The sequence below is a fragment of the Liolophura sinensis genome, chromosome 13 (genome assembly GCF_032854445.1).
Source record: "Liolophura sinensis isolate JHLJ2023 chromosome 13, CUHK_Ljap_v2, whole genome shotgun sequence".
NCBI classification, from domain to species: Eukaryota; Metazoa; Mollusca; class Polyplacophora; order Chitonida; family Chitonidae; genus Liolophura; species Liolophura sinensis.
In genome coordinates this window covers 22,607,688-22,624,900 of record NC_088307.1, presented here as the reverse complement: position 1 = coordinate 22,624,900, position 17,213 = coordinate 22,607,688, and the positions used below count along the sequence as shown (strand labels likewise).

General features: G+C 39.8%; 1 protein-coding gene across 1 annotated transcript; it reads left to right on the top strand.

Moving 5' to 3' along the window:
- The first annotated feature begins 1,520 nt into the window (after positions 1 to 1,520).
- On the top strand, positions 1,521 to 16,928 carry LOC135480695 (uncharacterized). Its single transcript, XM_064760596.1, has 17 exons — positions 1,521 to 1,605; positions 3,146 to 3,444; positions 3,714 to 3,868; positions 4,210 to 4,441; positions 5,071 to 5,176; positions 6,046 to 6,142; positions 7,136 to 7,231; positions 7,886 to 7,936; positions 9,127 to 9,211; positions 9,448 to 9,507; positions 10,949 to 11,125; positions 11,893 to 12,031; positions 12,813 to 12,921; positions 14,672 to 14,744; positions 15,391 to 15,537; positions 16,036 to 16,178; positions 16,601 to 16,928. Exons 1-17 carry the CDS (start codon positions 1,533 to 1,535, stop codon positions 16,833 to 16,835), a joined length of 2,277 nt encoding a protein of 758 aa, XP_064616666.1. The 5' UTR covers positions 1,521 to 1,532; the 3' UTR covers positions 16,836 to 16,928.
- Positions 16,929 to 17,213: the final 285 nt, after the last annotated feature.

Sequence of the window (17,213 nt, the reverse complement as noted above, 5' to 3'; positions counted from 1 at the left end):
CCAGCCTCCGTCAGGGAATTTTTCAGATCCTCTTGTCGCCACTGATTTCAGTGCCATCAAAGGCAAAGAAAACAGTAGCATGAAGTATATGTCAGATGAAAGGCCATTGAACACTCTAAATAAAAGTAGTTTAATTTATTATTTCAGCCTGGTAATTTGGATTTTAAGCTTTGAATTCTGACCTTTCTGACCAGTGGCGTCACACAAGGTTTTTGCCACGTAACAAACAGGTTGCTAGATTTCAACATTTCAAAATGCAGATACATACAGATCTATAAAAGCTTTCGTCGAATAAACCTTTAAACGAGCCATATCAAGCCAAAAATATGGATGTGACGTCAGTGATATCCTCAATCAATCAAACCAGAATCTGATATTTTAAAACCAGTTTACTTGGTTGTAAAATTCTAAAAAAAAAAAAAAAAACAATAATAAATAAATCGATTCATGTAATTGTCGTTACTGTTTATTGGACTTTCATCTCATATATACTTAATTTTGGCATTTCTTTTGCCTTGAATGGAAATAATAACGTGCATTACTCATGGAGCGTATGGAGTATATTTTTTTTATGTTTATTCATGTACCGGTACTAGGTTGTTTTGAAATGGGACTTGCGATCATCAAATGATGTTTCTTTAGGAGATGACTTGACTTACACCGATATTGCATAAAAAAGAGTTGGCATTGCAGGTGAAACTTTTTTCGTTGCTTCTGGGAATTTATTACTTACTAATGACTGATGCTTTTCTCCGGGTATTCCGGTTTTCTCTGGGTATTCCGGTTTTCTCTGGGTATTCCGGTTTTCTCTGGGTATTCCGGTATTCTCCACCCACAATAGCTGACCGCCTTCATATAAGTAAAATACCCAAGAGTAGAACATTAAACACAAATCAATGTATTAATAAATCAATGGATCAATCAATTAGATCAAATTGCCATTTTCGTCTGAGGGGTTCTTAGCATAGATAAACAATACGTAAATGAAATGCAAACATTACACGTTTTACGTATTTGGTAAATATTTCAGACATGAATAATTCTGCACGTTACTTCAAAATATAAAGGAAAATATAGAGGTAGAATTATTACTGTAATTATCACCATTCATTTCATCATTTATTCATTCTCAACCAGTACTGTATATGTTTTATTTATTTATTTATTTATTTGATTAGTGTTTTACGCCATACTCGTGCTATTTCACTTATACGATGGCGGCCAGCGTTATTGTGGAAGGAAACCGGGCACAGTACAGGGGAAACCCACGACCATCCGCAGGTTGCTGAGAGACCTTCCCACGTACGGAAGGAGAGGAAGCCAGAATGAAAACTGGACTTGAACTCATAGCGACCGGATTGGTGGGCGGGGTTTTGTCATTGCGCCGTATCATGCAGTCAACACTTCATATTTAGGTCATCATTTAGCTATTCAAAATTCGCCACGTGTGACCTCAGTGATAAGCGAAAATCATGCCAGTAGATAAAACATATTTCTCGGCTTTGCTTGATATAAATGACCTGAATTTGTGGATGTCCATCATGGCGGCCTACTTTAAGTGGACAGGTCTGGTATTAGCGGTTGTTTTAGCCGCCGTAAGCGCAGGTATGTTGTTCTTTGCGGGTGCAGAAAAGGGTAATCATTTGCATGTATCGGTGATCATTTGACGCTGGTATACGCATTACGTCAGGGGCATTTCAAGTCTAGTGACGCTTGTCAGCTTTTGAATTCTGCTAGTACAAATCGCTAAGCGTCCGTTTTTTCAGCTTAGCTTTAGCTGAATTTATTATGTACCAAAACGCAACCAAGAGTCGAGTCAAACTGGCAAAGTGTTACTGCGACAAATCCGTAGCCTTCAGAGTAGATACAGTCAGTCGCCTTGCAGTGTATTGTCCAACATTCATATACGAGTCGTCGTCCGATAGACGATCATCGAGTTGATTACCTGTATGATGACATATCGTGTAAATCATTAAAAGAGCTAAGGCATTAAAAATCAACATAATGCAAAATATTAAGTCAGTAGTGCTGCATAGCCATCGTTCGATAAACTTAATAAACGTGCTCTGAATCCAACAGAAGAAATACAAACACACATTCGCGTCACAAACAGTAACATTCAAACATTCACTGTACACAATTTTGAATTTGTGTGATTAAATGTTGAGAAATACTTTATTTGACGGCTAGCTTCATACAAAGTAGAGTTTGCGTATACATTTCTTCTATCAACTAAAGTGGGCGTGACAAACTTTGAACGGACTTGTATCTAACAAGTCACGTGATTGTCTGACGGCTTCAACCTCTTAACTAAAAATATAAACGGTGTACTTCAGTAGAAATGAGCTACCTGTCTGTAAGGCCGTTCTCCACGTCACGTTTCAGAAACACAAAACTATAATGCAGTTGTGCCATCATTCAAAATTAATTATAAAGTCATTTAATGAGCCAGTGAATAGCGCATGTAGGGCGATCTGAAGATCACTTGTCTCCATTGAATGTTCAGTTGCCTAGGACATTCCGTGCATCTTTCCGTCGTTATTTGGAATCTGACGCCTCCGTGACAGATGTCGTTAGCACGGTTAGCACGCAATGACCCTGAAGCCTCACCAATGCGGTCGCTGTGAGTTCAAGTCCAACTCATCCTGGCTTCCTCTCCAGCCGTAAGTGGGAAGGTCTGTCGGCAATCTGTGGATGGTCGTGGGTTTCCCCCGGGCTCTAACCAGATTCTCTTTACATAAATCCACTTTATTTTCTTATACTTCATAGACTTAGTTCTTTGGTTGTGTTGAACGTTGTTTTGGAAAGCGGTCTAGTCCAGCAAGGTGTGTTTCTCCAATACTTCTACAGTACTGATTGCATTATGCTGCTTAAACAGAGAATTTTTTAAAAATAATTTTGTGAAACCGGTCTTTGACAAATAATAAATTCTCATTTGTGAAATAACTTCTCACTGTTTCAGCTCCGGCTTTAAGTCGGCATGTTTGTGAGGTAAATATCCAATGACGTTGACTTACTCAGAGCACACAAGTTTTCTCCACTCCCAAACATGACCAATGTCATATAAGTGAAAATTTCCTCACAACAGCGTTTAAAAGAAATGAAAATTTATTAATAAATAAATCCTTTCATCTTGTTCTTTCAGCCCCGGCAAAGAAGGCCACAGCTCGTGGATTTGTCATCAGCATTGTCACTGACGGAACATACAGTCTCCAAGTGAACGATAAAACATGGCTTCCCAGCGGCCCCAGCTATTTCTATGCAGATGGGACAAAGTACTCGTCAGGGGATGGGAGCTTGAAGCTTGTCCAGACGTCCTCCTCTAGTGGTACTGACAAGCTGGGACAATGGCAAGATACACAGTTTCTCTATCATGCCGGGGAAAACGTGGTCACGGCGTCCATAAGAACGTACCAAACTCTCAACGCTGTTATTTTTACTCAGGTAGGCCTACATCATGTTATCACCTTTCTATTTTCCTGCACCCTATTTCTTCGGTCTTTTTGACAACACAGTATTTTGACAAATAAGTCAACATCCATACATTTTTACACGGGGTAGTGCAACTTGCTATTCTATATGCAATTATACTTAAAAAGAGCTGTTTTGCGTACATGCTTCCTATTAAAATAAAATATTTTGCTCCTTATCACCATCTTAACATTTAAACTTCACTTTTAAAAACGTCTGTTTCCTCTGTCTTTTCTATGCAGAAATATGGCAACCCTACTTCCGGTACAACTTCCGGTAATCGGGATTCTGTGGCGTCTGCTTTCCCCTCATTCAAAATCACAGGAGAGAAGAATGAGCTGGGTTACGTGTCATTTGGCGGGAGCATGACAGGGGATACCTCTATGAAAATGGGCCAGTGAGTTTTGAATGAATGAAAATTAAACCACTCAATGCTGCAATATCACTGGCAAAACTGACCTTACCGCGCCAAGGTACATCACTCTGTTGTCGTGACGTCGTATCTTAAAACATGCGCATTGGGTTATTCCTGGTTTCCTCTGCCCATAAACATATAAGGAAAACATTTTTGAGGAAACCTTAAATGCCGGACCAAAGGGGTAAATAAATGCAATTATCTCAGATTCTACATATACAACAATCCCAGAGTTAACAATTCACTCAATCAGTTGTATTAATTCTGCTCTTAACCGAAACTGCTCCTCTTCTTTCTAAAGTGTTCGTTCTTCACATTACCAGGTGGACCAACACAACTGCATCAATAAACTACGGCATTGTTGGCGGCCCGCTGTTGTTGTTTGACCATGACCAAAACGTCCTCTTTATTTCCCCGTTCAACGAGTTCATGGCAGCGTCCGTTTACAAGGAGGATGACGTCATCAGCTGGGGCATCATGGGAGGCGTCAATGATATCCCCGCGATGTACGAGTCGTCTTTCATTGTGTACTACTCCAACCAAGGGATAAATCAGGTAACGTTACCAAAGCAACAATTCCGTACACGTGCTAAATGCATTCAGTGGCATGCCTCAAGCTCACTTGTAGCACACTTGTAGCAGGCGTGTGACATTCCCTTAGCATTCATCTATCACTGGTGTATTGTTCCAGGACAATTCCTCAGCCTTTTGACTAAACACTTTGTGTGACTGATACTACACACAACAGTCTACTGATGCTGTTCATGTTACACACTAAATCCAGAATTTATTTATTTACTTAGTTGGTTTTTTACGCCGTACACAAAATATTTCACTTGTTCGACGGCGACCAGCATTGTGGTGGGTGAAAACCGGGCAGAATCTGCGGAAAACCAATAACCATCCGCAAGCTGCTGGAAAATCTTGCCACGTAGGAATGGAGAGGAAGCCAGCACGAGCTGGACTTGAACTCATGGCGACCGAATGGTGACAGGCTCCTAGGCCATTGCGCTGCTCTAACACGCTAACCACCAGGCCACGTCTCCCCCCCCCCCTAAATTCAGAAAAAAATCCAAGAACAACAACAACCAATATCCCCAGAACAACTTGCTTGATTTGAGGACAAATGCATCAACTGAAACTGGGTGATATACATGTATTTACACAAACGCTTTTGATTTCAGGGAATTGCCGAGTGGGGAGCTTTGATGAGATACTACTACGGGCGTGATCTGTCCTACAGGAATGCTGATTTAACGAACAATTACCTAGGATTCTGGACAGACAATGGTATAAAAGACTTACAGCACAGGGAGTAAAGCCAGAGCAGCAATGACTGTGATAATTGACATATGATAACACGTAACCCGTGAAATCCGACCTCTTTTCAATTTAACTCGGTTAAGGTTTCATTCTAAAATGTTCATGTAAATGCATAAATAGTAGCAAAACACATGCCCCTCCAGCACCTTGGCTTAAGCAGATGTAGGTATATACAATATAATGACGCTTACTGCAAGACATCAGTGATAGGGCACTTACAATAATAGCCAGCTAGACTCGTCACTTGAGATGTCATTTCCGCAATAAGAAAGTGATCGGTTATTGAGAGGCTTTTACCTTGACATTCTGTCCTACATCTGGTTTAATTCAACGAGGCGATTAGCACCTAAACTGACACAACAATCTAAAATACACTACTGACATATGTATACTAATATTAACTGTGCGCTGTCTGCGCTATCTGACCACTGTCTTGTTTTACAAAGATGTTATACATGTACCATAATTGCATATATACGACAATGGTACGGTAACTGTGACGTACAAAATATCGTGCGACAAATGTTCGATAAAAAATATCGTACACCGTTTTGTGAAACTAGGCCCTGGATTCTGCGTGCCCACCACGTGACCAAATTGACATCGGGACATCACGTGTCTTTTATGACACTAAATCATGTGTAATATGTCCAATAGGCCCACAATAATAACATAAATGAAACGCAAATATGAAATAAAAATAAAAAAAAAAGCAATGTGTAATTATATAATAAACAGTAAACGTCATAGATACAGCGGTAAATATGGTAAATGCCCCATTCCCGCGTGACGAGTAACACATGGTTTTGTAGAACTGTATCGATTTTTGTTTCCAGGGGCCTACTATTATTACCTTACCGAGAAAAACAAGACGTACGAAGACACTATTATCGACGTAAAAACTTATGCGGATGAAATGAATATTCCTTACAGGTAGGACATGCTGATACATTATGGGCTTTCTATTTCACGACTTGAAATTGCTTTTGTATAATTAGCTTTGGAAGTTGATAGAGGTCACATTTCGTTATCACCTCAATATTTTTAATACAGTTATCTCCTTTTCTTCATTATGGACTACCTATTCGACGACTTGATATTGATTTTGCATAATTAGCTATAAAATATAATTAAAGACGTACAGCACAGAGAGTAAGACCAGAGCAGCGATGACAGTGTGATAGCTGGCAAATGGTCACACGTAATACGGCCTTTTGTCAGTTTACCTCAGTAAGGGTTTTATTCTAACTGTTGATGTAAATGCTTGAATAGTAGCAATTTACACGCCCCTAGCAGCAAGGCAGAATTGGGTAAAAAAATATGGCAAGATTTTAACTGCAATTTATTAGGCGACACTGGTCTAAAATTACTCAAAATGTTGTGTTGGAATCACATTTTTTATTATCGGCTTCTGTAGCAACTGAAGCATTTCTTAAGACTGCAGCACATACACCCGGTCCAGTTTAAAAGCAGGGCGCAAAAAGATCTAGCCATAGCTGGTTAACCCCAGACCGAAAAAGCTACAGGTTCAAATCCAGCTCTCGCTAGTCCAGTTTCGGCATTAAATCAGAGGGTTTGTCAAATAACTGTCGAAGGGCAGCGATTTTTGATCCCCGGTAAAAGTCTTATAAGTGTACAGAAAACTTCTGCACAGCGAGCAAAACCAGATCAGTGGATAATTGGTAAATGGTCACGCGTATTACCGGTGAAATCCGGTTATCGATTTGCCCCCGCTACAGGGTTTATTCAAACTGTTCGTGTACAATTCTTGAACACGGCATCAAACACCAATTTCATGAATAAATAAATAATAGTAATTAAAAAGATTTACCTCCGCCGTACAAATAAATATTCTTGATTACAGCGTGAAAGACCAATTGAATAATTAAATTAAGCCATCAATGTCGAGAGTGTTTCGTTTTCCAGATATGTCCAGTATGACTCTTGGTGGTACCCAAAAGGAGATCTAGGGGGCGTCCTCACATGGGTGCCCATGCCAAGTGTCTTCCCCAGCGGCATGCAGTGAGTTGTTCTGGACTTGCAGGAGAACAACACAAGCCTAGGGAGTTATGATTATGCCGGAACACCGGTGTTGACAGTTTATAAGGACAAATAACGTAACAATAACGGCAAACAGTTGGCTAGGTTAGGTTGGCGACACCGGTTCTTAATCGCAAGCACCCCTACTATAAACTTATACTCTTATTCTTGGGGCTTGTAAGTTTGTTTAAGATTACAGCACAGAGAGTAAAACGAGAACAGCGACGACAGTGTGATAATCGGCAAATGGTCACACGGAACCGGTGAACTACCTACAATTTTACTCTTGTCAATTTATCTCAGTTAGGGTTTTATTCTAACTGTTCATACAAATGTTGACATAGTAGTCAATCAAATAAATAAATCCTAACCTCATGGCTTATGCAGAATTAGGTCAAAAATGCAGTGATGATATTAACCATTCATTAGACGCCACTGGCCTGGAATTACATAAAATGAAGTGTTTTCACATGCTTGGCTATTTCAGATTGCTTATATGAGGAAATTAATCTACAATACCTTCGTGAAATGCATTTTGTTTTGTAGTGACAAACCGTTTATGAAACCCCATGATGAAATGTATCTTTTATTATGGAAACAAACCCTTCGTATGTTGTATGTTGTTTTTATCTTCAGGTACGTGTATAATAAAACCGGATGGCCCGTCTCGGCTCATAACCGCTGGTGGTACGTATTCATCAGACCATGACGTACTGCTATGTCTACTGTATTCTAACTCTCGGCGGGGCCTCCGTGGCTCAGTTGGTTAGCGCGCTTGCGCAGCCTAATGATCTAGTAGCTTCTCAGCAATGCGGGCTCTGCCCGGTTTCCTCCCACCACAATGCTGGCCGCTGTCGTATAAGTGAAACATTCTTGAGCACGGCGTAAAACACCAATCAAATAAATAAATATATAAATAATTCTCCGCTTTCACGCCTTTTGTGGGGCCTTGGTGACAATACGCCCTCGATGACACTGGTATTGCCAGTCTATAGTTAACCTTCGTTTAAAGCCAGCGGCATATCTGTACGTCATCAGTGGCAAATTAAGTTTATCAGGAACTTGCCAAAGGTTGGTGGTTTTCTCCGGGCACTCAGGATTGCCCCACCCATAAAACTGACCGTTATCATATAAGTGAACAATTTTTGAGCACTTCCTCTCCCGCCGTAAGTGGGAAGGTCTGCCTGCAACCTGTGGATGGTCGTGGGTTTCCCCCGGGCTCTGCCCGGTTTCCACCCACCATAATGCTGGCCGCCGTCGTATAAGTGAAATATTCTTGAGTACGGCGTAAAACACCAATCAAAAAAAAAAAAAATTTGAGCATGTCGTCAAACAATAAGATAAATAAATAAATAAATAAATAAATAAACTATGATGTCGATGCCTTGAATCAAGGTGTATTTCTCACTCGAATGCGATTTAGGCCAGGAGGTTGTTCACAATAAACAAGGTGGTTTTCAGCAATATGAGGTTTCCTCCGGGCTCTGTCCGGTTTCCTTCGGGCTCCATCACGTTTCTTCCTCCCACATACGTGACGGCCATGATATACGTGAAATATCTGTGATAACAGCGTTAAACCCAATGGAAGTAGGAATTTACTAGATGAAATTTTTATATAATCTCTTTTCTGTTTTTTCCATACCATAAGATAAAAAACTATTAAACTTTTTTTTTTTCTTTTTAAATTAAATGCTTTCTGATTTCCCACATAAAACAATCACACGGAGTAAATCACAAAATAAGAAGAAACGAAACAAAATATGTGTTTATATAAATGAAAGGAACATTTACGCTTTACCGATGGGATGTTAAATTCGGCCGTATATTTCTTTGTCAGTCAGTAATTTGGCAAGTTTACATTTCGTTATTTTCTTTAGGTCCGCCAAGACAACATACGCCAAGCAAAATGGCGGGAATTATGACTTCATTGTGGAAGAGACAAAGGCCATTCCAACGGATAAGGTGAATGTATATTGCACAGGAACAATTTTGCTTACCTTTTGCCATTATCTACGTTACTATTTTATCAATAGAATAAAATTAAAATTGCAGACAAAATTAACCATTCCAAATGACGTCTATGATGTAATTTTAAAGGTAATGTCTAACACCGTGACAATATCCGCATGTGAGGAGCGAAAGAGGCACGATATAGTTCATTCTTCCCCAAGAATCACATTCTCCATTTTATATTGTAGAATTTTTGGACTGACTTGCTGAGGGAGTCCAGGAAATGGGGCCTTATTACTTATGAACAGGTAAGTTAAGAACTGAGAGCGAGATCAAACCTAACAGAAGATTAAATTCATTAATATGTGTTCATTACTATGCTTTTCTGTTGCTAAGCAATAAATTATTTCAACAATTATTGAACTCAAGTGTTACTGGTAGAGTGTGAACAAGGAAACAAAAAAAAAAAAAGCTTAAGTTCTTATTAACTGAGCATTTATTCCGACAGTTTAGGTATACGATATGCAGTGTGTTTGTCACATTCTTTAGTTGTTCTTGATTTATTAGTTGATATTTTAAAGTTGCGTTCACACTATCCGATTTGTCGTTTTATGGCAAATCTTTTCCATATGCGATGCGATTTGTCCTATGCCACAATCGCATGAAATAGCCCATGTCCTATTTTCATTTGAATGGTCGATTTCGACAATCGCAAAAAGTTGACGAGGCTTAAAACGTGGGGATGGAGCACTGGGGAATAGACTAGAATGAATGAATGCTTGGGATTTAACGTCGTATTTATCAATTTTTCGGTCATATGACGACGAGAAATCATTAAGTGTATATATGTATATATATGGTGTCTTCTTGTGGTAGGGCGAGTGTATGCCGCCAATATGGTGCCGGCACTGAAGTATCATGAAGAAACATACCCCACCCAGTCACATTATACTGACACTGGGCCAACCAGTCCTGTTTCCTTGCTCTAACTTCTCAGTTGAGCCGGGATTTGATTTCGGGTGTCCTGATTTCGGATGCTCTCTTACCATTAGGCCACCGAAGTGGTCCGCGCGAACTAGAATTCCTGAAGCCACACTATTGGAGGGGCATGGAGAAAGACGTTCACCTTGATATCATAACAGTGATATGGCTTGAAAACAGAAAATCAGAAGAGCTACACACACTAAAATTAATTAGTATTAGTTATTACTAATAATATAATAATTAATTATATTAATTATTAATATAATTAATTAATTAATTATATAATTATATATATAATATATATATAATTATTATATAATTATATTAATTAATATAATTAATTAAGTAATAATAATCATTACTACATTTAAAGAGATGGGCTTCATATTATAAACATATCGCATGTTTTAACGTGTTTATCGGATTGATACATTCATAAAACACATTTATTAGCCACAAAGAATGTGTTTATTCAATATGTTAACCAAATTGTCCACCACATTACTATTTAACCATTTCATATGTTTAACTTTAATGAACTAATGTGATTAGTTACTAGACAGTTTTTATAAATAAATACCAAAACGTGTTTATTAAGTGTAACAGAAGTATCTTTATTTTCACATTTAGAAAGTAAACAGTTATTTTTAGTGCTTACAGTTTTATGTTAATATTGAAATAACCCTCGAAATAGTTTGAATATAATTTTGCCGAAGATGTTGGAAATCAAAATCTATGTAATGAGGACATTCGTCGTATGTGCAGGATTGGTTAGATCAAGAATTCGCCGGCCTCAATGCCACGGTGACGTCCATCAGCTTGGGACGTGATTGGTTGATGCAAATGGGCGAAGGTGCGGCTAAGAATGACTTGACAATTCAGTACTGTATGTCCAATCCCAGGCATATTCTTCAGAGTCTTGAAATATCAGTGGTCACCCAGGTATGTCTATTTGCCAATCAGCTTGAGTCATATAATCTCGTTAGACCTTTCTGTTTCATACACAAATAAACTTGGAGACTTTAAATTGCGACTCCATTCCATGGAATGATTTTCGCCAAGGCAATTAGATGTGTTTCAGGGATTTAGGCTGATCTTATCAAGAATGGTCAATCCAGAGAGAAACATTGTCACAATAATGTGTCCAAAGATCTGTGGATCCTACATAAATAATTCCCCACGGCTTTAAAAACTAGATTTGCATTTTTCGGAGAACAAAATACGGTCAACAATTACAACGTCTGCAAGGTCAGAAACGAATATTTGTCTTTGAACAGTGTACTGCGGACTCTGTTTATATCGCATGGCATGTTTTTATTTTTACAGTGTAGCTACTGGGCGTGTCGAAAAGATCAGAGATATATTGAAGAATAAACTTCCAAAATAACATTGTTTCGTTTTTTAAAGATAATATTCAGTTACTTGTATCAGTGTGACAGAATGTTTAACAATGATGTCTTTTTATGCGAAATGCACGTGTAAATCCGTTTCATTGATAATATTACATTAATAATAAATAATTAATAATTTATATTCATCTGAAATCCACTCAATCTTTCAGTTGAATTAAACAAAATAACCCGGTCAGGTTTATTCGCCAATCCAAAATGCCCATCATTGGATCAAAGATTAATTAGTAGCAGGTGAAATGTACAAGTGTCAGTATAAGTCTCAAGCGGTGACCTCCCCTGTCACGTCTTCACCCCTAGGCCCGTGTTAGCACGGACTACCACCCAGGCCTGACAAATTGGAACATCGGGATCTCCTCCATTTTTGCTGACGCTCTGGGTGTAGCACCATTCAAGGACAACTTCTGGACAACCGTGGTAGAGCCCGGGAACAAATATTGTAAGTGTTAGTTTAATTCTTAAAAATGTATGCTTGAATCTAAGAATTGTCACTTTTCTACGTTTTTTTTTTACAAATTATTGGCTTTCAATTTGGAATTTTACTTGTTTTTGAATGAACCTCACATTTAATTTTGATTTGGTCAGATCGCGAAAATATATACATAGGTCTACTTATTTGAGTGTTGTGTGCCTTGTACCATGGTTGTACTGCCTTACATATATTTCAAGTAAGTTGGTTAGCACGCTAGCGCAGCGTAATGAGCCGCTTACCAATGAGGTCGCTGTGAGTTCAAGTTCAGCTCATGCTGGCTTCCTCTCCGACCGTACGTAGGAAGGTCTTCCAGCAACCTGTGGATGGTCGTGGGTTTTTCCCGGGCTCTGCCCGGTTTCCTCCCTTCATAATGCTGGCCACAGGTAAAGAAGATTAGGCCACAGCTTAACAAATTAAGGCCACCATTTAACAAGATTAGGTCACAACTCTTTAAAGTTTAGGTCACAGGCTAATTAGTTTAGGCTACAGCCTATACGAGAGTAAACAACCTTCCGGCAAGTGAATGGCAAGTATCTTGGGCAAGAACGATTTAGGGCTTCAATGACCTACTTTTACACATTTACTGCTTTCGAGTCTGAACTCACGAAAAGCGTCAGTGGTCAAAGAAATGAATCAAAGATTAGACATTGTGGGATGACTTTTTTCCAACCTAGCAGAGTTAGTGTCTCAATATTCGATATGTTGTGGAGAAATTATTTGAGAAATGACGAGCATGAACCATTTTCAGTGTCGAACGAAACCCACCCTGCCCTGGAGGCTGTCGTCGCCACCCTAAGCACAGGTCCCGTGGGGCCGAGTGACATGATCGGCAAGACTGACGTGGATCTTCTCATGAGGTTTGTAGACATATAGACTGACTACTCACTGTGATGCTGAAGCTCATTGTGGTAAAGCCCATCAGAGTATCGTGGTGAGCCCACCAGGGAATTATGGTGAAGCCTATCAGAGTACCGTGATAAAACCCGGTAGAGAATCGTGACAAACCCCACCAGGGTATCGTGATAAAGTTCACCAAAGTATCGTGATAAAGCCCATCAGAGTATCGTGATAAAGTCCACCAGAGTATCGTGATAAAGCCTATCAGAGTATCGTGATAAAGCGTATCAGAGTATCGTGATAAAGTCCACCAGAGTATCGTGGTAAAGTCCATCAGAGTATCGTGACAAAGCCCATCAGAGTATCGCGTTAAAGCGATTCGGAGTATCGTGATAAAACCTATCAGAATATCGTGAAATAGTCCACCAGAGTGTCGTGGTAAAGCCTACCACAGTATCGTGATAAAGTCCACCAGAGTATCGTGATAAAGCACATCAGAGTATCGTGATAAAGCGAGTCAGAGTATCGTAATAAATATAAGCGTCATATCCGACATTCATATACCATTCGTAGTCCGAAAAAGACGTTCCAAGTCGATAATCGCAAGATCCATTTCCAAAACAACGTTTAACACTAGCTCCCCAAAACAAAGGTATCTAAGAAATTATACAAATAAGAAATAAAGCCGGTAACACACAAGGGAGAAGCGGTCATCAGTTTTCAATGATGCCGGGCAGACAGTGGATATTCCAGGCTTGAATTCCATATCAAAGTTCAAATTCGTAGCCCGTGAATGAGTTCCAGGTCAAATAACAATTAAACTAGTATCTCAGTCGCGCTTTGATTGCAACTTTTCATAAAGGCATCATGCTGATGTAATGAGCATGGCTACCTCTACGGCCCCTAGCCCCAGGTTAAGCGGTATTAGATACAGTTCGAAAATGACGAGCGTTACAGGCCCTAGCCGATCAGATTGTGATTCAAAAGTAACAGACGATTACGTCTTTCCCGTTAATATGTAAATCCCATGAGAGTGTCGTGATAAAGCATATCAGAGTGTCGTAATAAAGCCCATCATATGTAGCGCATGTCGTTCTTCACATCAATTCATGCTTCACATTCGTGTTTGACATCTCGCGCTGAAAATTCCTCTGTCTCATCGTACACGTGCGTTAAGTTTTCACACTGTGTGCCTGGTGTGAGATGAAAACAGTGGGTTGAACGTGTTCCAAGGTTATGATGTTTGAAAGATGTTTCGTACATAAAATTCAATGAAATGGTTAGTAGAACTACCACAGACACAAACAATCTTTGAGGATTTTGTCTTTAAACCTGTATGTTTAACTTAGTCGATATTGTAAGTAATATAAAGGTTGGAAAAAAGTGACCATTTTGTCATCTTTCTTGTTTGATGCCTGTCGCTGATTGAGGTGGGGGAGGGGTGTCTCTCACGCTGCACATTGACTCAGGAAATTCCCAACAATGTGGTCACGATGAGTCCAGCCCATGCAAGCTTCCTCTCCGGTGGTATGTGGGTATTGGAAGAGGGGTGGGGAATGTCTGTCAACAGTCTGCAGATGGTCGTGGGTGTCCTCCTGGTTATGCCCGGCTTCCTCCACCGAGAGAAAATTTACAAGGAACAGACTGTCTAGCCAAATTACATCTGCATGGTTATGAGAAGTGGGTTCTCTCTCTTTATTCAGTGCAGCTTAGAGAACCGCATGGCGAATAATATATTGCATGTGTAATCTGTATTGATTTTATCATTAGATGTTGTAACGCCGACGGCCTAATCCTGAAGCCTTCGAGGCCGGCCCGTTCCATTGACAAAAGTATTATGGAGGTAAGCAAGGAATTTGTGCTTTGCACATTGTATGAAGAATGTTCGTTAACTTGGTATTTAAAAAAAATGACCGTAACTGTTAATGGTCGCATGAAGAAGGACTGAACGAAAATGTTGTTTTGAACATATATTTCTTTATTTATTCAACTGAAATGTCTGATATTTCATTTTGAACAGGAATCCTCCTTAGCCCAGCGGTTAGCATGATAGCGCATCACAATGATCCAATAGTCTCTCACCAATGTGGTCGCTCTGAGTTCAAATCCAGCTCATACTGCTCTCCTCTCCGATCATATGTGAGATGGTCTGCCAGCAACATGGCGTATTCCCATAAGCTCTGCCATGTGTCTTCCCACAATAATGCTGGTTCCCGTAGTATAAGTGAAATATTCTTGAATCTATGAGCACGGCGTAAAACACCAATCAAATTGATAGATAAATACACTTATTTTGAGCAAAAGGCAAGATGACAAAATTTGACCTCTGTTTATCCTCCGTATTTGTGGTTGTCATAACCAACATTATAAACGACGAAGGATTCCTGACCTAATACATTTAACAAGAGCTTTTGACAGGTAGAAACCCATGCAGGGTATACGGGGATTTGTCCCGGGAGACAATTCATACCTTTGTATTTTAATAACAGAAAGCCTTTCAAGACGGAAAAGGACCTGTAGGGGAGGTTTGGTCGACCACGTCCCAGATTTTCAATTATAATTTCGGAACAATTCTGGTGCCATCCCAAGACGACGCTTACCAGCTGACACCGTCCGATGCTGGGTTTGGCGATGACGTAAGTATGCTGATCGCCTTTGAGTTTAATCGCTGTAACAATATTTCACTCCAATATTAACACTCCAGACAAAACATTAGTTTCTGCTGAAAGTAGAGACAAAAGTAGTTTTGCCAACACCAACCCTCCAGAATACCTGGTAATGACACCTTGAGAATGGAGTAACTTTAGTGCATCCAAAGGTGATGGTCAACGGTAATGGATTGGCATTCCAGTTCATAACAATTCATAAGCGCATTTTTTACCAAGATTTCTTACTTAAATATAATTAAAGGCGTATAGTACAGAGAGCAAAACCAGAGCAGCGACGACAGTATGATAGCTGGCCAATTGTCACAGAACCATGCATAAAATACATTTGGGGAATTATTTCTCAAGATTTCACCATTTTTAATTTGAATCACTAATGCGTTCTGAAATGGATTCACTCAAGTTGATTGGTCATGAACAGTAAACTGTTTTGATCAAAATGCTCAAAAGTTTTGTCTGTCCTTACAGTTCCCACCAAGTGTCATATTTAAGCACACGTGGCCCACACCAGGGGGAGTGGCTAACTTTTCCCAGAGTGCACCTCTTACCATCAGTGGCTGTGCTCTGACCGACCCCTGCCTCTGGCATACTTCTCCCATCATCTATTTCGGGTAACAAATCTCAGCCACTGTTTCTGGCTGAGTTTTTTCGTTTTCGTGCAATAACGTCTCTAAGTATTGGGCAATTTCATATGGTTCTTTCTGTTGAATTGAAATTTTGTACATGAATTCACCATACAAACTTACAGATCGAGTTTGACTTTTAGGCCGTTTTACACAGAAATTGCAGCGGCTACGTCACGGATTTCGACAGAGCAATTATTCTGACGGTTGGGGGCATATATTGTAAAAACGGAATACTTATTTAATCAGGGTTTCACATTCATAAAACCTAAGCCTCGCACTTGCACGTAACTCAGCAACGGGCATGTACCGCTGCGGAACTACATGTACATGTAGCTGAAGATGCATTCGAACTCTGAAGCGAGAGAGACTAGACCTAACATTGTTCATCATTCTTTTCTGTTTAACAGGTCACAAGTGTATCTTCTTGGAGAGCTGTCAAAGTGGGTGCCCATGTCTCCTCAGAGGGTCACCAACATCGAGATCGCTGAGGACGTCTACGTCACGCTGGTTGGCGCGGTGGACGAAACGGTGGAGTTCAGCTTCGGTGAGGATTTCTCCAAAGTCAACACGGTCTCGTGTAATCTCGGACCTTCGGGATCCGCTATTGTTGCACACGTGGCGAAATCGTGCAGACCTTTGTAAAGTCGCCTCAGTGACACCTAAATATTGTATATTTAGGTGTGAATAAACTGTGCAGCATACGAGGATTAAGGATTTTGTACATCGAAATAAAGTAACCTGTGTGCATTTATTTGATTGTTCTTTGCCTTTCTTAAGGCGGTTTCTGTTTTGTTATTTACGCCGAATCAGAAACAAAGTAAAGTCTGGATTAAATTTAACATTTCACGACCTCTGGCGTCCATTAGAAGCGACTATTAGAATATTACTGCTCATGGTACCCTAGGACGCATATATACATGTATCAAGCCTTTTAAGTCGTTGCTCCGTCAGGCTATTTTAAATTTGTACACTGATTCAGTACACTGATGCAGAAAAACGTACGCACCACAATTTAAGTTG